Source organism: Quercus lobata, chromosome 5 (genome assembly GCF_001633185.2).
Source record: "Quercus lobata isolate SW786 chromosome 5, ValleyOak3.0 Primary Assembly, whole genome shotgun sequence".
In the NCBI taxonomy this organism is placed as follows: Eukaryota; Viridiplantae; Streptophyta; class Magnoliopsida; order Fagales; family Fagaceae; genus Quercus; species Quercus lobata.
In genome coordinates, this window is record NC_044908.1 from 60,820,096 (window position 1) to 60,845,228 (window position 25,133).

Below are 25,133 nucleotides of genomic sequence, written 5' to 3' on the forward strand. Positions count from 1 at the left end.
AAGGAAAATTTAAGCAGTCGTGTGGAGGTGGAAGATCCTTGTTGTGTGCTATGTAATCAGGAGGCAGAATCGTTTGCTTGTCTCTTCTTCCATTGTCCAGGGGCAAGAGCCCTATGGTTTTCCATATGCTTGGGATTCAAGGTTGACGAAGCACAACTAACAACGGCAACGGACATTATCAATCTGGTTTTCAACCCTCCCGAACCACTTTGGCAAGCGCACCATAAATGGTTAGTATCCTTGTATTTCGCTTACACTATGGAAGAAATCTGGTATACTAGAAGCATGGTGTGTAACCACAAAGGGAAGGCAAACCTTCAGTCCTCAATTCACAGAGTACATGCCAAAATCCAAGAATGCGCTATCATTTTCCCCAAACCAGTACCTCACTTTGTCCCGTTGTTTCATCCTTAAACTTGGTCTAAACCTCCATTGGGCACAATCAAGATCAACTTTGATGCAGCTATCTCTAATTCGAAAGCTGCCTTAGCTGTCATGGCTAGAGATTATCGAGGTGCTGTTATAAAGGTATGGGCTAAAGTTATATCCAAACGGTCTCCTCTCCAAGCCGAAGCTGAAGCATTACTTTGGGCAGTTTAGCTTGCTAGCCGAGAAAGATGGCTCTCTGTCACTTTTGAAGGTGATTGTAAGGTTTGCTTAGATGGGGTCCTGAAACTTAAGGGCTGTCCAGATTGGGTTATTAAGAGTTTGATTTCTGACATTTTATTCGCTGCTGAGTCCTTTCCTGCTTGTTCTTTTGCTTGGGTCAACAGGTCTTGCAACAATGCTGCCCATGTAACTGCAAAGTTTGCTATTGAGTCTAATTTGTCTTGTTTTTTCATTTCGGGCAATCTCCCAGTATGGTAGATGCTTGTAAGAAAGATGCCCCTCTTTGTTTCTAAGTTTCTTAGTTAATATATATTGAAGTTTATCAAAAAAAAAAAAAAAAAAGACTAGCTTCCTACACGTGCTGCGCATGAACAAGATGCTCTTTTTCATTTTTATAGAAGTGGACAAATATGAGAGAGAGAGAGAGAGAGGGACCACATGAAATTTTCCCTTTATATATGATGGTATGGATAAGAGTCAATGCACAAGATGGAATCGAATACTATAACAATTGTTCAACTGTGCATTGCAATTTGCAAGTATAAATCAAATTGCACATTTCATACAAAGCAGGTAGCACTTGAAAATGTGTGAACAAGAACATGCTCAACATGTTCATATTTTAACAAGGCATCCTTGTTCTGTAATAGTATAGGCCTGCACTAACTAAAGAGCATTCAGAGTCACTTTCAAAAGAAAGATTTGTACAACCAATAGTATCCTAATAAAAGGAATTACTCTGGTTGTTTCATCAGCAGCATTTGGTAATAATGCATTTATCAAATTCCAAGAAATAAACTAAAAATCACGGACATTACTTCAGCTATGCTGATGATCTTCTCACTGTAATGCAAGAAATCACATCGGAGATAGCCCAAACCTCTTGCACCATCATCAAATGAAGACAGTAAACAATATCATACTAGGAGGAAGTGCATTTCAATATTAACAATTGGGTCACTTACACAGCATATACATTATTCTTTTAAAAAATGGAGTAAAATTTTCCACGTGAAAACCTCAGCAGACTATGTGCAGCCACTGCTTGGCATTTTCCTCTTTCTGTACATCATTCTTCTTGCCTATCAGATTAAAATAAGTATTCGTAGTACATAAAAAACAGAGCATCTGGGATATCCTTAGGCAGGCTGTTTATAAAAAGATAGAAGCGCAATATATCATCCCTCAACACAGTTTGAGTGTCTACCACATCATTACTGCATGTCAGAACCCATAAGTCCCCTGAGTTCACTTTCTTTAAAGTTCCCCGGCAGAATGGGCAAGACTCTGACCTGGTGTTCCTGTGAAATATAGAAGGTAAGGAAGGGTGTCAACTCTTAAGAGTTAAGACTTACAGCTTCTCCATCACAAATTCACAGTTAATAGCAAATAAAGACAAAACAGGAAATTTTACTTGGAGGCAGGATTATAGCATCAAGGCATAATTAAACCATATTCATCAAAGTTGACAAAGCCACACCATTTTTTGTATATAATGGTTAAGCTTTATTGTAATTTAGACCACTCAATAGGTTAAGAATCTCTTTTGCACCAAATAGTTGGGTGAAAAATATCGATTCCATGCTCATTTTTACAAGAAAATGATGATTATTTTTCTCAGCTCATAATTGCAAATGCAATATATTTCCTGTACAAATATAACCAAAGATATAAATCATTTTACTTAATTGATTCAAGCAAAATTTGAAAATTGTCTACCCTTATTGTTTTGTAGTTTTGTTTGAATGGTATAGATCCATAAATAATTGATTATTATACACAAAAAAGGATGGCCACATCAACTTGACAGAGCCCCATTGCACTGCCCTGTTCTAGTTTCTCCATATGTGTGTGTGCTCAAGTGTATGTGTAAGGCATACACTTACATTTTTACATCCATGCACGCATGTTCATGTATGTGTTTGCTTGTAAAGTGTTAGTGGAACTCCCTACTTTCTAAGAAAGAACTAAACTAACAACACATGGGAAGTTACTGATTCAATTCCTCTTTTGGACTTTTTAACATTATAAGTTTTAATGAAATACCATCCTTTCATGTAAGATTGCATAAAACTTCATTAAAAATCATCATACAATATTAAAGACTTTAATGACTTAACTTTATTCATTTAAAAAAAAAAAAAAAAAAATTGATTGTGAATTGGACATTTGTATTGTCTCTGTAATGCACTTATACCTTTATGCCCATTTTATGAGATAATATTTATTTTCTATAAAATTCTAGCAGGTTGAATATTTGAATCTAAGAGAATTAGACATTATTTTTGTCATTGAAGGGGGAGCTCATAATTTTTTGGGTCAAAACATAAGAAATTATTATTTTTTAATTAAATTTATATAAGGGATGCATTTATTTTTCAGATGTTTGGGGGAACCATAGCTCATTCACCCTTCCACCTAATTCAAACCCTATTAGAGATCATTGCATCTGTTTGAAGAAAAAAAAATCCAAACATATTTGCTGGGCCAGTTACTGTCTTTTTTTTTTTTGGGGGGGGGGGGGGGGGGGGGGTGGGGGTGGGGTGGGGGGGTGGGGGGTGGGAGGGAGGGAGAGAGGAGGAGGGGGTACATTCTTAAAAGACTAAAACTTTTAATATATATTTTAAAAATTTCCTAAAATTTTGGGGGGCCATGGCTCCATCACCCAAATAGGCTAATATGTGGTTGTGTCCCTGAGAGAAAAGGAAGAAAATGAGATAGGAATTACCAGTCCCGGTAGCAATTGATGCACATGGAATGACAGCAGTTTGGCAAAACCATTTTGGTGCAAGGCTCCAAGCAGATCCCACACTCATCTTCTCTCTCCAAGTCCACATCTGAAAGCTTCTTATCCTCTAATTTCTTTCTGACTACCATCTCTAAGCCATTGACTTCCTCTTGAGTAGTTTCCAATTTGTCAGGGTCACAATGGAGACGCTGAAGAGATGGTAATATAACAGCTGCAGTTTAAGGTTCAAGGGAAACATGATTAGTGAAGGAAAAAAATAGTGCATGAATGGTATACTGTAATCATTCTAGCCGAAATTTCACATTATTTAAAATTTGAAAGAATGCATGTAATTTTTAGAACAAATTGGTTTGAAGCAAATTGCAGTCATAGCAGGCTCACAGACTCATTGAGAATTAAACATTACTTCTCAAAATCCTAAAATGAAACTACTAATTTATTGACAAATACACTCATTTTGCAAATTATTCATATCTCTGTATGACAGCCAACAGCCCTCTAGTACAATAAAGAATTTAAGATGGAATACATACAATAGAAGTCTCTAATGGTAGCTTTCCTTCCGCATGAGGAGATATTTGGCCTCCCATCTGAGTAAACCTAAGTAAAAAAGAAATTAAGAAACATAATTTAAGTTCAATAAAATGGGAACCATCGAATATTCTGATTTGCATAGTAATGCATAAGTGCAGAAGTAGAAACTAACCTTAAATACAACTACGTGAAAAAGGTTTAAATAACTTGAAAGTAGACATGTACATGAGCAATCAATCCATTGAAGAAAAAACAGTAAAATAGGCGCCAAGTGATTGTAAACCAATTTCATTTGAAAACACGCACCACCCTTGCCTCTTGGAATGGAAGCTGCCCTGCATACATATTTAAATTCAAACCAATCAAAGGTTGTTTCATTTTACAAACCATATCTTGGCCGGTCTAATAATTCAGTGACCGTTCCAGGGATCAACAGCTCGGTTGCAATAAAATAAAATAAAATAACTCAGCACAATATCAAGAGAAAAATAAGAACAATATCTCTACATGTTTTAAATTGATAACAAAACCTTTGGCAATTGAAATGGGTCTAGGCTATGCACTGATGACTCAATTATTGATATCGTGCCACTGACATTGCAGATATTCTGCAAAGCCCCACTTTTGATTACATAAACCATTCATTTGAGTCCATTAACAACTGAAGTTATGATAATCACAGCCAATCAACAGTTTCATCCACTGAATAAACAGCAGAGTTGAAGCCTAACTTGAAAGCATGCCAATTACTCAAACTAGCATTAAAATCTATAAACTGGGGTGTACACAACTCTAAGTGATTAATATCAGTATCAGTATAAATAAAATGCATGGAAATTTGACTTTTTAATATAAAAAGCCAACCTTTTAAGAAAAAACCAGAATTGAGAAAAAAGAAAAGAAGACAAACTGAAAAAATAGTCATCCAGCCCTTCTGGGTTTTCCAATAATATAACAGTTTCAGCACCAAAAAAGTGAAGCAGAATCACATTGCAAAAAAAATCAAAAACCACAAATACAAGTTCACCAAACAAAAGATACCAGAAGCCTATTACTAAATTTCAAAAAAAACCCAATTAATTTCGCACATCAAATAAGACCCAATTTCACAATTCAGCCCAAATACCAATTTAAAAAGAAACAAAATACAGAGAGAGAGAGAGAGAGAGAGAGAACTTACAGTGCATTGGCATGCTGAATATCAGCCTGAAGATTCTCGAGTGACTCTTGGTAAAGAGGACCAGCAACAAGCTGCTGATAGGAATCCAACATTTCTGTCACTTAGATTACAGTTCTTCCTATAAAGTGTGGAATTTACAAAAAAAAAAACACACAGAGAGACAGAGATGATCACAAATAAAGAAACCCAGAAGAGGTTTATTTATGCATACAACCTTGGACAATTTACTGGGGTGTTTGAATTTGAACAAAGAATGGTCTTTGCAGTCTAGAAGAAAAAAAGAAAAAAAGAAAACAGATATAGAGAGAGAAGGAGACTCTGGAGAGACAGAGTGGTTGGTCTATGTAACTATGTTGGAATTTGAATTTTTTATTTTAATTTTTACTCAATGAGTCATTATTGTCTTCTTCTTTTTTTTGATATTAATGAGTCATTATTGTCATTATCCAATGAAAGTTTCTTTTTCTTTTTCTTTTTCTTTTCTTTTGAAACTTTCCAATTTTGACTGCTTTCAATGCTTTTGGTTGTGGTATTAAACTATTAATTATAATGAATTGTGATCATGTTGAGTAGGTGTATCTGCTTCTTATTTAAACATGTATTTGGTTTGGTCATAGGAAAATTAGCAAATCAAGAAAGGTATTAAAAAAAAGTGATTTTTATGTAATATTTTTACAATACTTTCATAATAAATAATAAGAAGTAAGTTGTTACGGGTTATAATTTAAATCTATCACTTAAATTTTTTTTTTATCTATCCGTAATAGTTTATAACAATTTATTATTTAAAATTTATTATAAAAATATTGTGGACAAATATAACATTTCTCAAGATATTAATATTATATATATCCAAATCCTATAAATAATAATAGAAGAGAATACGACCGCTTGTTTTAATGCAATGAGAAATGCCAGCCTAAGCTGGATTTGACTGACTATTGCCATTTCGTTTAGGCTGTGTTACACGTGATTCATAATAATACTGAGTTTTTTTTTTTTTTTTTTGTATAATACTGAGTCATTGACTATTTGGATATTGATTAGGCCGTTCATTACAGGTCATTCTATCCAATACTAGATGATATATATTATATACAGTTCGTGAATTTTTTTTTTAAAATAAAATATAACAAGTTCGTGGAATATTTTTGTTTGTTTCGGAAAAATTTTGGGCTTCTTTTTTTAAAACAAAAGTTCGCATATTAATTCGGTTATTCTAACTTCTTTCTAACATGATTCTAAAAAAAACAATGTTGTAACTTCCACCAACTTGGATGGAGGTTTCTCTCCCAAAAATTGAAAAAAAAAAAAAAAAAAAAGAATGGAGGTTATCCCCAATAAAACATAATTCTTTCAATTCATTACATAACAATTCAATCCATTTTTAGTTTGGCAAAAATTCAAATTATACCTTTATTTCTTTTTTGGGTCAATTTTAGTAAATTACCTTTAGATTTGAACTAATGCCAACTAAGACCAACACTTTTCAAAAGTGACTAACTTGGTCCCTAAACACTGTTAGAGCGTTTCTAATGGTCTATACAAAAGCAAAATATTCTCTATAATAGAAAATGAGACCAAAAAAAGCCACGCCAATGGATTCTTTATACCCAAAATTTTTTTGGGCTCATGAACAGTAGCTCATCAAGTCTGATAGGCTACTGTTCATTCTTCAAATTTTTTTTCTATTATAATAATCAAATATTGAATAAAAAAATGTTGAAAGATGTGTAGTTGTTAAAAAATAAATAAATAATGAATGAATAAATAATATTTAAATGAGATAGAGAATATGATAGAGAATCTGTTGAAAAGTGTATTTGAAAAAATGAGTAAATATAAGTAAAAGTCATTGTTCATTCTCTAAACAATACAAAAATTTGATGAATTTGCTGGAGATGCTTTTAGCCATTTACTTATTCTTAACCTCTCTTCTATCTCTTTTCTTGCAAACCCTCATCTTTACTAAATGATTATGTTCATGCTAAAATCTTATTGAGTTCTATTCACTATGATTAAGTTGCTATAAGCATGCATTTTGAGCACAAATCACACTTCACAGCTGCAGCATGTCATAGAACACAAACACACACACACAAAACCTTAAACCCCCCAAAAATTACGATTACAAAGTATACACATATATTCATAATCATACATACACCAAAAAATTAAAAAAATTAAAAAATTAAAAAAAATTAAAAAAAAAAAAAAAAACACCATATTAGACTCATTTTGAGACGAAGCCCAAATCAAAAAACACCCACAAATCCATAAATGACCATACCCAAACCCCACCTTTCAAACCCAAATAAAAAATCATCAAATCCTTATCACCATGATAAAACCCAACCTAAATCAACCAATAACAAACCAACAAAGAAAGAGTAGAAATACTGGCGGCCACTATTGGTGGCATTACTAGTATGATTTGTCACTTGCGGTGGTGGCAGAGCTTGTGGATTTCGAACACAAACAAAAACCCAAACCCAAACAAAAAAAAAGAAACATAAATACAAACATTCTTATCCATAACTAAGGAACACCAAAGCTAGTGTCAATAATACTCGATCAGAGCCTACAACAAGGAATAACAACAGCAATGGTGAGGAAAATCTTGAAAATCCCTAGCCAACTGTCTTTATGGCATTGATTCAAAGAGAGTGCAAGATGGTAATGGAAACATGAGTTTCGCCCATGGCCAAAGCTTAAGAGAGGAAGTCTTCAACCGCCGTTAGAGAGAGAGAGAGAGAGAGAGAGAGAGAACCATAAATGTCACGCCCCAAACCCAAGAGGGTCCAAAGCATGAGAAAAGAACCATCAAGAGAGAAATTGTAGGAGATTTTTCTTTTTCTTTTCCACATGATAAGAGTATATAACCATACTGAAATCTCCACATTAAAAGTCAAAGCTCAATGGCACATTTACAAACAATAACTAAAAATCATGTGTCTCCATGTAATACATGAATATATTACAAAACTCCAAATGGATTACACAAGGTCACAAGACAAGCAGTCATAAAGACGTAAGGTATGCCACAAAGACATCAAGTTATGCCACGAAGACATCAAATATGCCATGAATACATCAATTATGCCACAAAAACATCAAATATGCCACAAAGACATCAATCATGCCACAAAGACATCAATTCGTAACAAAGACGGGGTGCCAAGATACCTATGTCACAAAGATTGTGGCATCTGGCTGGGTAATCACACCTGTCATGGCACAAGGGTAAAAATAACATAAAGCTCACATCTAAATAAATTGAAACTCGTAGTTCATTTCCAAGTAGTTTCATAAAACTTTATCATATCTGAGCATTTGACAAAGTTCCCAAATTTTTCAAAATCATTTCTTGTCAATAAAATTTTCTAGCAATTCCCAAATAATACAAGTTAAGATAACACATCTTTAGAATTTCCAAATAATACCATAAATCTATGAAATCCATTATCAAAGGAATTGAAAGATGCTTATCTTTTTCCGTGCCAAATACTTAGGCATTTCCACATATGCAATATTAAACATGATGCGCTTTTCATATATAATCATATATAGTAGGGTCACAACACAACACTTTTTAGGTGAACATAGTTCTACAAATAATTTTTCAAAATGTGTTTAACTCAAAAACAACGTTTATGCAACGCGGTTATTTTACAAAAATCCCATTAAGAAGCCACCTACCTTGCAACCCACAAAAAGCCTAGTTCTCCAAGCTCCAAAGGAGATTAGCTAGAACTTAAATAATACCAAGCAAACTTATCACGATAAGTATCAAGCTTGATATTTCATCTAACTACAAATTAGAAATCACTAAATAAGAAATTACTTAGGCAAGCCTATGTATTTAACCTCACAAATAATGTATTTCACTTTCATAGTTTCTAAATAACTTAATTTATAAGGCATAGACCACAATTTATAGACTTAAAATCATTATCAAAACTTAGATTAAAAAAACCTCAAGCAAAAGCATATAAAACCCCCCAAAAAAATTAGGAGTCTTTACCTCAAATAATAGAGATGAGTGAGTCTTAGCTCTTTTCCTGTGGAGTTTTCTGGTTAACTTTGCCAGAAAAGATGGTGGAGGTGGTGGTGAGGAGTGGGGACCGGTGAGAGAGTGTGAGGGAGAAAGAGAGAAGTGTTGTGTGTTTTTGTGTTTGTGTTTTAAAGAAAAATAAAAGAAATGAGGACAAGATAAGAGGGAGAGGTACCCGGCCAAGAGGGAGAGATATTTTACAAGGTTATCTGGTTGAGAGATAAGAGGTAGGTGGGGAACGTGGGTCTAAACAAAAACTAACCACATTTTTTTTTTTTTTTTGAACTTGGGGGGTTATATTCTTCCCCTCTTATAAAATTTTTGTCCCCAAAATTGTACACATTAAACTTAGGTCTCTTTCCTTCATGCACTTCATCCATGATTTTCATCAATGATGAGTCCCTACCTTGCACCAATTTAATTTTCTTTACTAGAGTTGGTTGAACTCTCAACTAGCCCAGTAGGCCTCAAAATGGCTTATACAACCTCAACTCCCATCCTTTCTATATCAATAACGATTTTCCTCTAAGTGGTATGCAAAGCAACTGAAAAACCCGAAGACTTTCTACTGAGTGCATCAACCATGACATTAGCCTTACGGGGATGATAGTTAATAGAGCAATCATAGCTCTTAATCAATTTAAGCCATCACTGTTGTCCCATATTTAGCTCATTCTAGTTAAAAAAATACTCTAAACTTTTATGATCCATACAAATATCATATCTCTCATACAAATTACATCTCTAAATTTCCAAAGCGACATAACAGCAACTAACTCCAAGTCATGTGGGGAAATCTTTCTCATGATTCTTACATCCTACTAAGATTCAATGTAATTCCATCCTTAGAGATCACATAACCTAACAACCCTACTTGATTCAACCAAAATTCACACTTCCTCAGTTTAGCAAACCACTTATTTTCTCTTAGAATAAATCAAAATATCATCAATGAACACAATGACAAGGTGATCCAAGTAATCATGAAATGTCATATTCATTAAATCCATAAAGGTAATAGGGCCATTAGTTAATCCAAACAACATCATTAAAACTTCTAATGACCATACCTAATCCAAAAGGTTGACTTTGGTATGTCCTAAATTTTCAACTATTGGTAACCAAAACAAGATTAATTTAGATCATGGGAGTTGGTACATAATCTCATAGACCCATCCTTCTCCCTAAAAATGCATACAAGCATGATAAGAACCTAGCCAATCCATGCCTAGGATAAAATAAAAATCATGCTTATCTGGCAACACCAATTTTAGCCAATAACTCTCTACCCTCAATAAAAGATACAAGACTTGAGCACGAGATTATTCCATATAATATCACCAATTGGGGTAGAAGTTAATAACTTAAAATCAAGAAGTTCCAGGCTCTTATCACAACTTTTAGTAAGGCACTAAAAACAAAATAATGTGTGGAACCAAGATCAAAAGAACTCTATAGCATGTGGAAGCTTCAACAAATGTACCAAATAAAGGATTCATCAAACCCATAATGCTCTTACTTACATCAAAATCAATTCCTATTTCAAAGTCTACAAAATCATAACCTAAGCTCTGATACCATAATTGTCACACCCCAAACCCAAAAGGGTTCAAGACATGAGAAAAGAACCATCAAGAGAGAAACTATAGGAGATTTTTCTTTTCTTTTCTTTTCCACGTGATAAGAATATATAACCATACTGAAATCTTCACATTACAAGTCAAAGCTTTATAGCACATTTACAAACAATATTTAAAAATCATGTGTCTTTATATAATACATGAATATATTATAAAACTCCAAATGGATTACACAAGGTCACAAGACAAACCGTCATAGAGACGTTAGATATGCCACAAAGACATCCAGGTTATGCCACAAAGACATCAAATATGCTACGAAGACATCAAGTTATGCCACAAAGACATCAATTATGCCACAAAGACATCAATTATGCTACAAAGACATCAATTATGCCTCAAAGAGATCAATCGTGCCACAAAGACATCAATCCGCCACAAAGACAGGGTGCCTAGATACCTATGTCACAAAGATTGCAGCATCTGGCTGGGTAATCACACCTATCACGGCATATGGGTAAAAACAACATAAAGCTCACATCTAAATAAATTGAAACTCATAGTTCATTTCCAAGTAGCTTCATAAAAATTTATAATATCTGAGCATTTCACAAAGTTCCCAAATTTTTCAAAATAATTTCTTGTCAATAAAATTTTCTATCAATTCCCAAATCATACAAGTTAAATAACACATCTTTAATATTTCCAAATAATACCATAAATCCATGAAATCCATTATCAAAGGTATTCCAAGATGTTTATCTTTTTTCATGCCAAATACACATGCATCTCCACATATACAATATTAAATATGATGTGCTTTTCATATATATAATCATATATAGTAGGGTCACACATGACACTTTTTAGGAGAACATGGTTCCACAAATAATTTTTTGAAATGTGTTTAACCCGAAAACAACGTTTATGCAATATGATTATTTTACAAAAATCTCATTAAGAAGTCACTTACCTTGCAACCCACAAAAAGCCTAGTTCTCCAAGTTTCAAAGGAGATTAACTAGAACCTAAACAATACCAAGCAAACCTATCATGATAAGTATCAAGCTTGATATTGCATCTAGCTACAAATTATGTGGTTGGGAGATAAGGCACACGTGGGGCATGTGGGTCTAAACAAAAACTGACCACGTTTTTTTTTTTTTTTTTTAGCTTGGGGTGTTACAATAATGGTCTATTTGGTTGGAGGGGTTGAAAAGTGGGAGGATAGAAAGTTGTGGGAGGATAAAAAATATTTTAATTTCTCTCCTTTTTGTTTGGTTGGAAATGGAAAAGTGGAGGAATGGAAAAAATAAGTTTGAATAAATTTACTCATACCCTTGTTAAAGAATGATGCCCAATTAAAACAAAAAAGTGACAAATAACCACACAAAAAAAGAGCAATCACCCATATTTACTAAAAAAATAAAAATTATGTACCAAAAATAATCACGTTTAGTTAAAAAAAAAAAAAAAAAAAAAAAACAACAACAACAACAACTATCATGCCCAACCCTAGAAAATCACAAGAAAAAAAAAAGAATAGAAAAAAAGAAGAAGAAAAGGCAATGTTACTGCCCATAGAATAAAAAGGAAAAAAAAAAACAAAAACAAAAACAACGAAGCCCATGTGCACTTGCACATAGGCATTTTTGTCAATCTAGAAAAAATGCATCCTCACCCAGTTTTCTCCCCATTTTGGGATGAAAACATTTTGGTGAGCTTGGGGAAAAAACACTTAGGCCCCACCGTTTATTTTCCTTTCTCCCCACCCAACCAAACACACTCCAAAAAAGTTTTCCTTCCCATTTTCTCTCTAAAGTTTTTCATCCATCCTATTTCACCTCAAAAAAATCACGCCCTAAAGGTATGAGAGAAAGAAGATAAGGATTTGAGAGGAGAGAGAAGAGAGGCTGAGAATAAGTAATGGATCTATATGGCATTTAGGGACCAAAATGTGTGTTTAGGACCAAGTTTGTCACTTTTGAATAGGCTTGGGCTTGGTTGTAATTAGTTCAAATCTTAAGTTACACTCGATGTAACTTTAAGTAATATTACAACACCCAATAACTTGTTAATGATAGATCCAAGATTTTAGGCTAGCGGGGGCCGAAGTAAAAAAAAAAAAAAAAAAAAAAAAAACATTCATATAGTATTAAAAAATTATAAATACACAAAATCGTTTTTTCTAAATACATTAAGATGCAATCATCTACCAACAAAGACAAAAACAAAAACAAAATAATGTTTTTTTTTAATACTAGGCTAGCTAGGATTTTTTTTTTTTTTTTTTTTTTTTTTAAGTTAGAGCATTCATGATGATGCTAAAAATTTTAGTTTTTAGTACCTCAAAAAACTACTTTGTCTATTTTACCACCCCATTTTACAATACTCCTAATATCAAATGTTCTATTTTTTTTTTTTATCATTTCATTTAAAATAATATAAACAACTCATTAAAATAATAAGGAAAAGAGAAAATTTGAGTTTTTTAATTGAAAGATGAGATATAATCTTAATAAAATATTTTATTTTTAACGACTTGCTACAATCAACTGGTATTTATACCAGTTTACTGTAGTTGTAAAAAATTTAGTTTTAGTTTCTCCAATAATACATGTTTTTTTTTTGTTCTTTGGTGGTAAAATAGTTTTTTTTTTTTTGCTAAAATCCAATCATCATTGTGAATATTTTTATTATTTTTGTTAAGTTTTTGGGTTGGATAGTTGCTATTTAGGTTAGGTTAGTTAGACTGATCGGGAAGAAGAGGGGCCAACTACAAAAATGAAATATAGAATGATTGGGAAAAAAAAATTGGACTTAAGGGTGTCCAGGACCCCTTGGCCTCCCACCTGGGTCCATCCTTGCTTGTTATTGAATTTATATTTTGAAAATTCCATCACTAAATTAAATATTTTATATGTTCTTAACATGCATGCCAATCAGATGTTATTTAGCATTCAATCCATAAAACTCATCTTTTATGCATTATCTAAAAATACAAAAACTTAAATTTAAACAACTGATGGATGCCATGATTATTGATCTTTGATCATCTTGAAATTTTACAAGTATAGAGAATATACGAAAATAGTATAATCTAACGGTGGATTTATTAAAATTTTCATCCAATTATAAAATATAAGTGGTGTAACATAAAACTTGAATCCAACCCCTCTCTCTCTCTCTCTCTCTCTCTCTCTCTCTCTCTCTCTCTCTCTTTATATATATATATACACACACACACACACACATATATATAAATATAAATTATACCAGCCATGTAAGATTTACATAGCTAATACAATGTAAACCAATAATTGCCCTATTTTATAAGCGATACATGAATTAGAAAAAGTAATCCAACATTTTTATATAATTTAAAATATTAATTGGACTATTTTCATATATTTATAAAATGGATTTTAAAACTTTTAATTCTAAAAATAACAAAACAATCATTATTAAAGTAAATTTCATATTTTGGATGGTCATTGTCTCTCTTGGCAATGTTGGACTTCAGTTATTGAATAATGGATTCCGTTAATGAATTTTTCTTGAAAATTATTAGTTCTAATATTAATTTTGATAGAGTGAGTAAGAAAGAGTAAAATTTTTACATCTTAAACTACCCTAAACACAGTAAAACGTATTAATAAAATTTTAAACATTTGAAAATACTATAATATTTTAAAAATAAATTTTATTTATTAAATTTTTAGGTCTTAATTAAAAATTTTACATCATAAGATTGATAGATGTTTGAGGGCCAACTAATTCTAAATGGGTTTTTTGCATTAAGTCATTATATGCAAGACAAGACTTCACACAAAAAAGATGAGCTTTGCCACTATCTACACCGATAGGACTTTCAAAAGTACCGATCAACCAAGAAAATAAAAGAATAGAACAAAAAAGTTACAATATTATTGATATCGCAAAGGATCAAAAATATCAGATTACAAAATTGCACAAATGCAAAACCAAGATTAAGTTACAATGCTCCTAAGTTAAGTTACGGTACTCCTAAATTATGTTACAAGACTACTCCTAGATAATTCATATGAGACAAAACACACATACAAATATAAAGTTATCCTTCCGTTGATCAGGTATGAAATTTGTCTTGTTAGATTATGTGTTTGTCATGCAGGAGCGGAACTGGGATTTTTACTTTGGAGGGACCGAGACTAAACTATCACATTGATTCAAAATTCTCAAAAACTCAAAGTACTACATGATACATGCACACACAACCACACACACATATAAGTCTTAGATTCTTAAAGGAGAAATAGTGGATGAAGTGGTGTTGAAGCTTCCAAAGGAAGCCAATGCTAAAAGAGTAAAGTCAAAGCTAAAAAAATGAATAAAGTGATCTCGGAAAGGGGGAAAGAGACAGGACATGTATAGCTGGGTCCAATTATTTTCTTATAGGGGCCAATTATTTATAAAATATTATTTTCTTGTGGGGCCAAGTCCTCATAAAATATTTGTGAGTCCATATATTTACCTACTACTACTTAATTTTTAAAAATTTTGTAAGGGCCTTGTCCCCCCCAATGTTAAGCATGGTTTTGCCCCTAGTGTCATGTGAAAGAGTAACTGATTCTTATTTATACCCCATCATTAGTAGTTATTCACATCATCTCACAACTTGGAATAAGTAACTTCCCTAATAAAATAACTACTCACATGCCCATGTCCGTTTCATGTGATCAAATAACAGCTTGCACACTCTTATGCCTCTTAGAGCATTCACATTGGGCAAGGTAAATGGTATATGTTGAGGAATTTTAGCATCAAAGCAAAAAAACAAGCAACATCCGGTCTTGCAAAATCTAACTATTGCAAAAAAATTTGCAATTGTGCTATAGTGTGATTCTAAATGTAGAATTACACTATAGCACAATTGTAAAATAAATAATATTTTTTATTCACATATCTGACTCTCTCTCTCACTTTATTTTCTCTTTTATGTTTCTCATCTCCTTTCTCTCTCCACAACGGCCTCTCTCTCTCATCACATCTCTCTCTCACGGTGGGCTATTTTGGCGTGGGTCATGGGTCCAGCGTGGAGGTGAGACTAGGGAAGTCGATATAAATGATTTCTGACAGAACTGGATGGACGGCGAAGCACTTCGTTAACGCCACGTTGGGCAAATTCGAACACTGCTTGGTCTCCCTCATTCTTTTCGGCGCTGTTTTCTGGGTATTTTTTGTGGCGAGATTGGCATGGTATGGTGGTTTGCAGCGACGAGATCGGCATAGGTATGGTGATGGATTTGGTTGTGGGTTTTTCTATATTTGTTGTTTGTAGTGGTGGAGGGTTTCTGTGGTAGTGGAGATGGGTGACTGATGGTGGTAGTGGCTGATGTGGGTTTGTGGTGCCGTGGTGGTAGTGGGAAGAGGGCAATGGGCATGGTGGTGGTTTATGTGGGTTTGTTTGATTATTTTTTAATGGATTTGTAGTTGGGTTTGTGGGTGTTTTTTGGTTAGTTTGTGCCTAGATATTTGGTGGGTTTTTGGTCATGGTGGTTGTTGTATGGTGGTGACTGGGTTTTTTTATAATTTTTTTAATGGCTTGTGGTGGGGTTTATGGTTGGTTTTTGGTTGGTTTGCATGTTAGTGTTTGCTGGGATTGTGGTGGGTTTGGGTCACGGTGGTTGGTGTGTGGAGGTGGTGTGGATGAGAGGGCGGTTGTTGTGTGGAGGTGTGGCTGACAGAGTGACAAATAGATAGAAATTAGAAATAAGTGTGGTAGATAATTTTATATTATTTTATTGCATATTTTATATTATTTTAGTGTGTATTATTGTAAAATAAAAGTTGAGATGTTGGGAGTATTATAAAATGGTATGGCCCTAATTGATAAAGTAGTTTTTTGAGATGGTAAAATAGGATAGGATTGGATTTTGGGATGGGGATGCACTTACGTGCTCAAATAATAGCTTGCATGCTTATGAACATTTGAATAACTACTTGCACGCTTATCCTTTCTTAAACGGCTTTGTGATCTCTCAAACTTCATAACTAATAAATGATTAATTACTCAATATCATGATGTTGCTTGTATTCTCCTAATGGCTTCATCCTATTGGTATTTACCCAACAATTTATTCTTATACAACATCATATTATATATATATATATATATATGTATATGTATGTATGTATGTATGTATGTATTGTAAGGGCGGCGTTTTGGTTCTTAACCCCAAATGGTAGAAGGATTCAGGCTCAAAAAGCCCAACACAATAAATTTGTAGAGAGTGGGCTTAAAAGCTAGGTTTCAAATGATCAGGCAACACACGCAGTGGATTAAAGACATTAAGAAAGCAAAGAAAGACAAGTTCAAAGTAAGGAAATCCTTCCCCAGCGAAGTCCGAGGAGAATGATTCTTGAATATAGTTTTGTTGGACATAGATACAATTTTAGTTCTTGTTGCTACGGTGTGTTCTTTACAGATTTTCCGATCCCCTCTTCATGGAGGGTCTCTTACATTATATAGCTCCCTTTAAATGATCTTGACCCTCCATTTGTTAATCGTCTAGGCCACTACTTGAGTGCTTGTCCCATCAGACACCTTCCCAAACTCTTTGTGAGTTATGGCAGCTAAGACAGCACTGCTCAGGGGTCTTCTCCACATAAATGCACCCAGGAGATTTGGTGGGATGCATTAAATGTGGTGGCAGCCACCATCTCTTCGGTCATGTCAGGGCTGACCCCCTCCCCGAAACTTTTTCTGTACAGTATGACCTCTTCTAGTAACGTACTGCTGACATGGCCCTACTGTCTGAGCATGTGACCTCCTCAGCACGATAATGGCCCCCTCGGCCATGGGTATGACATGTGGCGCAAATACCTTATTTAAATTCTTGTACCCCACATATATATATATATACTAGTTATAGGCTTGTGCGTTGCACGGTTTAATGAAAAAACATATAAAATAAATGTATAAATAATTATATATTTTAATAGATTCAATAAAGATACAAGAAAAAAATTATCAAGTGTAAATAATTATCTCACTAAAATAAGGGCTAAGATTTTTTCCTAAAAATAAATTAAATTGATAACTCCAAATTGAATTTTAAATTGATAATTATTTTTAAAAAAGTAATAAAACAATTGATAAATCTAAAATTAATATAATCTTGATAATATTATAAATTTAAATTGAAGTTGATAATTCAAGAATACACATGTAGAACATCTTGATAATTTGATGTAACATTAAAATCAAATAAGAAAATTGTTAAAATTAATCTATTAATTCTAACCATATTTAATCATTAATTCTAAGACTCTAACCCTAAGCATATAACTTAGATCAAATCTAAGAAAATTAGTTTAAACAAAAGGCAACCAATACACAAAACCTAATCAATTTAATAAAAACAAAATACAAAAACAAAGAAGGAGCCTTTAGAAACTTGATAATGTTTTCGAATGTTTTGTATTCGTTAATTAAAATCACATGAAGACAAAAAACCAATAATAACACTAAAGAAAATAAACAAAATGAAAATAATAAAAATAAAAGAAGAAAGAATGCATACCTACATTGTCATGGGATTTAGGCATTCACATATTGAAATAAGCTTCACTCCAAAAAAGGATAATATTATAAATTAAAATTAAAGTTGATAATTCAAGAATACACGTGTAGAACATCTTGATAATTTGATGTAACATAAAAATCAAATAAGAAAATTGTTAAAATTAATCTATTAATTCTAACCATGTTTAATCATTAATTCTAAGACCTTAACCCTAAGCATATAAATTAGATCAAATCTAAGAAAATTAGTTTAAACAAAAGGCAACCAATACACAAAACCTAATCAATTTAATAAAAACAAAATACAAAAACAAAGAAGGAGCCTTTAGAAACTTGACAATGTTTTCGAATGTTTTGAATTCATATATTAAAATCACATGAAGACAAAAAACCAATAATAACACTAAAGAAAATAAACAAAATGAAAATAATAATAATAAAAGAAGAAAGAATACATACATGTATTGTCATAGGATTTAGACATTCACATATTGAAATAAGTTTCACTCCAAAAATGATATATAGGGTTATATATATTGGTAGAGTACCATTTGAAATATAATTCATATAAATCTTATTGAAATTAAAGATATCTAATCAATGTGTTTGTTTTTATCCCATAAAAATTGGAATTAAAAAAAGGTCATATGAATAGAATGAAAAAAAGAAAAAAAAAAGAGTTGATTCAACATAACTGTAAGAACCAAGTACGAGGCCTATGGGCCTTGGATTATTATGGGCTCACAATCTATTTGTAGTGGGCTTGAAGATTTCCTACTATGGGTCGTTCTCGGCAGAGACTCAAAGCAACACCCAGTTTGATGTCCACTCTTTCACTCTTTTCTCTCCCAAAAAAAAATCCCCTTTCTTCTCCCATCTTTCTTCTATTTATAGCCAAGGTTAGTGGGAAGATCATGATTACAGCCACCGTTTGTGCCATTGAAGGTCCAATATCATTTGATTTAAGTGGATGTTTAGGTGAGAGGGCGGTGCTGCATTTATGATCTTGGAACTTGATTCCATCTGGACCGATAATGCTCGGCAGCACCGTCTCCCGTGCATACCACATTTTCCCGGGAATAACTCATGTACATGACCGGGAACGTTTGACCGAGCCCACCTTGGAACTTAATACCCTACACCTGTTTGTTATTTATGAATCCCCGGGAATGGCGTAGGACGACTGGACCTTTCGGCTGGGCCTGTGGCCAAAGCCAGTACGGGACAAGGCCCAGGGCCTGTATGGGCCTGGGATCACCGCACTGTACAATTGGGGCAGGGCCTGGGGTCTGTATGGGCCTAAGGTCTCGGTGCCGTACAATAGCCCCCCCTTGATTCATACTCGGTCATCGAGAAGAATCAAGGAGCAGCATGGGACCTTTTGACCTCGGGAGTCTTTTAGCCTGGGACTTCTGGCCGTCATTTCTCATTTAATATTCATCTCAAAAGACGCGCCGTTTCGCGGCGCCAGGCGCAGTCGTCATTATTGCCTGACGGTTCGAGAACCGAAGCGACGTGCGGATTGGTTATGCTTGGCGTTCGTTGGACTGCTCGTAGACCGCGCCCATTTAATGCTTGATTCAGACGCTTCTTCTTCCTCCATTCATTTTTCTTTCCTCTATAAATAACCTCCCTCTGAACAGCATCCCATTTTTCCTCTGCCAATCTTTAGAGCTTTTTTTTCTCTGCCGACCACATTTCTGTGCGCTTGCTTACCCAGTGTTCTTTTCCTCCTTAGAACCCAAAGTAAGTTTTTCTTCCCCTTCCTTTTCCTTTCAACTTTCATTTCTTTGAGTTTACTTTTGTATTTTTAGGCGTTATAGATGGGTTACTCTTACCTCCTAGAGTCCCCGGCTGCTTTGGCCACCTTTAGGAGTAAATTTAACATTCCCAATGACGTGGATGTGGCCTACTGCCATGAGAGCGATATTGAACTCCACCGAGGGCATGGTATAGCCTTCTTTCCTTTGATGTCCATTCTAGAAGGTGGGGTCAGGTTTCCCGTGGATCCCCTCTTAATAAACACACTCACTTACTACGGGCTGTGCCCGGACCAACTTCCCCCCAACTTTTACCGGGTAGTTAGTTGCGTCAGTAAGTTGAACCACACCTTTAACTTACAGTTAGACCACCATGACATTAACCAAATGTATAGGCTCTGTGGGAGCAAAGCCACCGGTTATTACCTAAAGACAAGGGATGCACGGGTACGGCTGATATCATGCCTACCTGATTCGAACAGGAACTCCGCCAATGAGTTCGTTAGGGTGAGCGGCAATTGGTTTGCCGGGGAGTTTCCTTGCCCCCTTACGCCGCGTGAAGTGGGTTCGTTCCATCCCCTTCATATAACTGCTTTCTTTCGCCTCTCATTTTCTTCCTCTCGGTAAAAAGAATTTTTATGATTAGAGACTAATGCGTCATTTGATCTTTTGCAGACGGCAAAGTGTTTGTGCAGGACCTCAGAGTCGTCCACGCCAAAGACTTAAACTTCGTCCTCCGCTCTGAGATATACGTGCATTGGGACGGGCAACTCCGGGCTTCGCATTTGATCCTCGGTGTGGAGCCGGTTTATTCTACTTGGCAGCCGTTCAAGCAGGCCCTGATAGTTGACAGCCCCCTGCTGTCGTATATAGACGTTCGGTACGTGAACTTTTTACCGCCGAGTCTTACAACCGGGGAAGCGAGGGAATTTGGCCGGCGGGTTACTCGCGCAGACGAGCTAGCCCCTTTGAGAGACGAATCCGCGGAAAAAGCATCCCGGCGTATCAGGGAGTTAGCCCACGAAGCCGTGCAGCAAGGCCAAGCGCAAGAGCAGCCAATCCCCGAGAATCCGGCCGCCGTGAACCAACAACAAGTGATAGAAGCGGCCGCCCTTTTAGCTAGAGCTGCCCGGCCTAAGGGAAAGATGGTATCTAGAAAAGTGCTGTCGGTAGAACGGTTTGTGCCCGGTGCCAGACAATCCAATCAGCCCCCTCCTCCCGAGGGCCGGGGTCAAGTGCCGCAGCCTTCACCCCCACCGCAGGCCGGACGTGCCCGGAAGAAGCAAAAGGTCACCGATCAACCTTCCACTTGCCCGGGCGAGGTCGCTGCCCAGACTCCTCCCCGTCCAACAGGTGGTATTGTTATCCGTGAGCCGCCGACTGAAGCCGGCACGGGGGGCGCGTCCTCCTCCCAAGTGGCTCCTGCGTGGGAGCCGAAGATCCTTCTGGACGGCAAACCATTGCCGTCAACCGCCTGCATTCGGATGTGGGATAAAGGCGAGGGCGGCCGTATTGCCCAATCTTTGGCCGAAGCTCTCCAACTTCCCGAGGATGTGCATGCCTTCGAGGATGGATCCGAGGAGTCCGTAGGGCGCCGGTTAGAGTGGCACGCCATTGCGGTAATTTTTTTTGTCTATCTAGTTCTTCATACAGGTTTCCTTTTGCCTTTTTTCTAACTTTTGTCCTTGCTAGGCTGCTCAAATGGCCCACATTGTGGCTGCTCGGGCACGGGAGCTTGCTGAGGAGAGCGAGCGCGAGAAGGAGGCGCGCGAGGCGGCGGTGAAAACGGCTAAGGAAAAACTGAAGGCCGCCGAGTCTGCTGAGAAAAAGGCTGCAGTTGCCGAGAAGAACCGGTCCCTGGCCGAGAAAAGGTGTGCGGAGCTCCTAACCCAGCAGAATGAGACGGAGCTTAAGCTAGCCCAAGCCATCAGCCTTAACACTTCCAATGCCGAGGAGATAGCTGACCTTAGGGCAGGCTTGGCAGCCGCGGAGCAGAAGTGGTATGATGTCGGCTTTGCTGATGCCGAAAACTCTGTAGAGCCGGTGGTTGCTCGGGCTAGGAATATGGGCTTTGAGGCCGGGTGGTTTGCCGCCCTTCAGGCAATGGGTGTTCCTAAGGATTCGCATCTGAGAGACCCCGGCCAAATCCCATTCCCGAGCCCCTCCCCTGCTGCTCAGGGTACCCCGGTGGCGATTGACGAGGAAGAGACAGCCAGTATGAGGGAGCTGGTTGAGCAAATCGATGCTCACGCCGAGCCTGAGGAAATGGAAGTCACCAGTATCCCGACTGTGCAGGAGCTTCTCGGTGAGGCCCCGCCTTTTTCTTTGGCCGGCCAGCAGGAAGTGATACCGCCGAACCAACCTCCCCGCTAATTTTGCTTTTATCTTGCTTGCTCATTTTTATTTTATTAGTTTTACTTGCTCACGTCACCGGGATGCGGTGACCGAACATTTGTTTTATTTTGTTGGTTTTATTTGCCTATGTCACCGGGATGTGGTGACCGAACAATTGCTCTACTTTAATTAGAAGTCCGTTTTCTTTTTCCGTTTGAATTTGTCGAATGAAATTATCTCTGTTCGTGTTTTGCTTGAACCACGCCAGTGCTATGGCTGCTTAATGTAATAGTACCCCCGAGAACCATTTACGCGGCGCTTAGTGTATTTTGAGAGCGCTTTTTGACTTAGTATTTGAAAAAGGGTCGGGTTAGGCTTTGGCTGAACCGGGAATCGAGCCGAGGGTCAGGTTTTCGTACTTAGAGAATTATTTGTAGGTTTCCACCTGCTCGGCGATAGTGACCGAGCCGAGGATCAGGTTTCTATCCTTAGATTATTATTTGTAGGTTTCCGCCTGCTCGGCGATAGTGATCGAACCGAGGGTCAGGCTTCTGTCCTTAGAGACTTATCTGTACGTTTCCACCTGCTCGGCGATAGTGATCGAGCCGAGGATCAGGTTTCTGTCCTTAGATTATTATTTGTAGGTTTCCGCCTGCTCGGCGATAGTGATCGAACCGAGGGTCAGGCTTCTGTCCTTAGAGACTTATCTGTAGGTTTCCACCTGCTCGGCGATAGTGATCGAACCGAGGGTCAGGCTTCTGTCCTTAGAGACTTATCTGTAGGTTTCCACCTGCTCGGCGATAGTGATCGAGCCGAGGATCAGGTTTCTGCCCTTAGATTATTATTTGTAGGTTTCCGCCTGCTCGGCGATAGTGATCGAACCGAGGGTCAGGCTTCTGTCCTTAGAGACTTATCTGTAGGTTTCCACCTGCTCGGCGATAGTGATCGAGCCGAGGATCAGGTTTCTGTCCTTAGATTATTATTTGTAGGTTTCCGCCTGCTCGGCGATAGTGATCGAACCGAGAGTCAGGCTTCTGTCCTTTGAGATTTGATGGTGATTCTTCCGGCGTACGGCTAAGGAATGAAAAATAGCTTATACAAAAGGATTCATCATGCTCTTAATTTCAATGGGATACAAGTAATGGCTTACACCGATGATTATGCGTAGAACTTCTTCAAGTTGTTGGCGTTCCATGGTCGGGGGAGTGGCCTCTCGTCAAGGTCTTCCAAGTAGTAGGCCCCTGCACCCGCAATAGCTGTGACTCTGTATGGTCCTTCCCAACTCTGAGCGAGCTTCCCTGCAGTCAAGTCCCGCATGTTTCCCACTACCCTTCTTAATACTAGTTCCCCGGCAATGAACTCCCTGCTCTTTACATTTCGGTTGTACCTTTGGGCCAGCTTCTGTTGATACTCGGCAAGACGTATGGTCGCAGCCTCCCTGCATTCTTCTAGCCAATCCAAACGCTCCATCATCAGGTCGGCGTTCTGTACGGGGTCAAACCCGGCGACCCGTGCACTGCATAAGCTCACCTCGGTTGGTATGACTGCTTCCGAGCCGTATGTCAGGGAGAACGGGGTTTCACCCGTGGATCTCCTAGGGGTCGTGCGGTACGCCCATAATACACTGGGTAGCTCTTCCGCCCATCTTCCCTTTGCTCCGTCCAACCTTCTTTTGAGCCCGTTCAAGATAGTCTTGTTTACCGCTTCAGCTTGGCCGTTGCTTTGTGGGTATGCCGGGGTTGAATACTTGTTTTTGATGCCAAGCTTACTACAAAAGCTCCGGAAAGCATTGCTGTCGAACTGCAGCCCATTGTCTGATACCAGCGAATTCGGCACCCCAAACCGTGTAACTATGTTTTTCCATACAAATTTTTTCACGTCGGAATCCCGGATATTAGCCAAGGCCTCTGCTTCAGCCCACTTTGTGAAGTAATCTACAGCCACCAATACAAAACGGCGGTTCCCCGTTGCCCGGGGGAAAGGCCCAAGGATGTCTAGCCCCCATTGTGCAAATGGCCACGGGCTGCTGACAGGATTTAGCTGTCCTGCAGGTTGATGGATCATTGGGGCGTGCTTTTGACATTGTTCGCAACTTCGTACGTATTTGGCGGCATCCTTCTGCATCTGTGGCCACCAAAACCCCTGTGTCATTGCTCGGTGTGCCAAAGATCGTCCCCCGGCATGCCCGCCGCACACTCCCTCATGCAGCTCGGTCAGGAGCTCTTTGACCCTGTCTGGATGTAGGCATGAGAGGTAAGGGCCTGCAAAGGATCTTCGGTACAATTTTCGGTCTGAAGACAGCCAGTATCTGGGAGCCATTCGCCGAATCTTGTTGGCCTCGGCCTCATTCTCCGGAACTTTATCCTCGGCAAGGAAGTCTATGATCGGGCTCATCCAACTTGGACCAGCTACTGCCACCTGCGCAATCTCTACTCCGGCTTGGTCGGGAACATTCTTCACCTGGATGCTTGGCTCCTTTACAAATTCTACCGTGATGAGCCTTGGCGTATCCTCGGTAGCCGATGAGGCTAACGTGGCAAGAGAGTCAGCGTGCTTGTTTTGTGACCGGGCTACCTGGGATATCTTTACCGTTCCAAACTGACCGATAATCTGCTTTGCCGCGCCGAGATAAGCTTTCATTCTGGGGTCCCGAGCTTCGAAGTCCCCAGTGATCTGATAAACCACCAGTCGAGAATCAGAGTAGATCTCTATGTCCTTGGCGCCCAGATGTAATACTGCCCTCAATCCGGCCAACATGGCTTCGTA

At 37.4% G+C, this 25,133-nt stretch overlaps 2 protein-coding genes and 1 long non-coding RNA gene across 5 annotated transcripts; 2 read left to right on the plus strand and 1 right to left on the minus strand.

Moving 5' to 3' along the window:
• Positions 1-1,529: 1,529 nt before the first annotated feature.
• LOC115988548 (E3 ubiquitin-protein ligase AIRP2-like) lies at positions 1,530-9,184 on the minus strand. 3 transcript variants are annotated; one of them, XM_031112122.1, is made up of 7 exons: positions 9,097-9,184; positions 8,259-8,299; positions 5,073-5,143; positions 4,065-4,227; positions 3,892-3,958; positions 3,338-3,569; positions 1,530-1,910 (listed from the first exon to the last, which is right to left on the minus strand). In XM_031112122.1, the coding sequence occupies exons 4-7, from the start codon at positions 4,182-4,184 to the stop codon at positions 1,700-1,702; spliced, it is 630 nt and encodes a 209-aa protein (XP_030967982.1). In that variant the 5' UTR covers positions 4,185-4,227; positions 5,073-5,143; positions 8,259-8,299; positions 9,097-9,184; the 3' UTR covers positions 1,530-1,699. The 3 variants fall into 3 exon arrangements, with proteins under 3 accessions (XP_030967982.1, XP_030967981.1, XP_030967980.1); XM_031112121.1 differs by having other exon boundaries at positions 5,073-5,146; XM_031112120.1 differs by lacking the exons at positions 8,259-8,299; positions 9,097-9,184 and having other exon boundaries at positions 5,073-5,528.
• A 6,626-nt stretch (positions 9,185-15,810) lies between these two features.
• On the plus strand, positions 15,811-21,528 carry LOC115990842. The gene is made up of 4 exons (XM_031114614.1): positions 15,811-15,918; positions 19,917-20,019; positions 20,709-21,401; positions 21,473-21,528. The coding sequence occupies exons 1-4, from the start codon at positions 15,811-15,813 to the stop codon at positions 21,526-21,528; spliced, it is 960 nt and encodes a 319-aa protein (XP_030970474.1).
• An 83-nt stretch (positions 21,529-21,611) lies between these two features.
• On the plus strand, positions 21,612-21,848 carry LOC115988552. Its single transcript, XR_004091569.1, has 2 exons — positions 21,612-21,652; positions 21,726-21,848. It is a non-coding gene; the product is annotated as an uncharacterized LOC115988552 (long non-coding RNA).
• The last annotated feature ends 3,285 nt before the right edge of the window (positions 21,849-25,133 follow it).

Bases quoted from the DNA above. Each gene is read 5' to 3' on its own strand.
- LOC115988548 (XM_031112120.1), bottom strand. From the start codon at position 5,164: ATGTTGGATTCCTATCAGCAGCTTGTTGCTGGTCCTCTTTACCAAGAG. The intron at 3,570-3,891 runs GTATGTATTCCA...CTTAAACTGCAG, and splicing joins TACCATTAGAGACTTCTATT to CTGTTATATTACCATCTCTT. The intron at 1,911-3,337 runs GTAATTCCTATC...TATATTTCACAG, and splicing joins ATCAATTGCTACCGGGACTG to GAACACCAGGTCAGAGTCTT.
- LOC115990842 (XM_031114614.1), top strand. From the start codon at position 15,811: ATGATTTCTGACAGAACTGGATGGACGGCGAAGCACTTCGTTAACGCC. The intron at 15,919-19,916 runs GTATTTTTTGTG...CCCTCTGAACAG, and splicing joins TTTTCGGCGCTGTTTTCTGG to CATCCCATTTTTCCTCTGCC. The intron at 21,402-21,472 runs GTGAGCCGCCGA...TGGGAGCCGAAG, and splicing joins AACAGGTGGTATTGTTATCC to ATCCTTCTGGACGGCAAACC.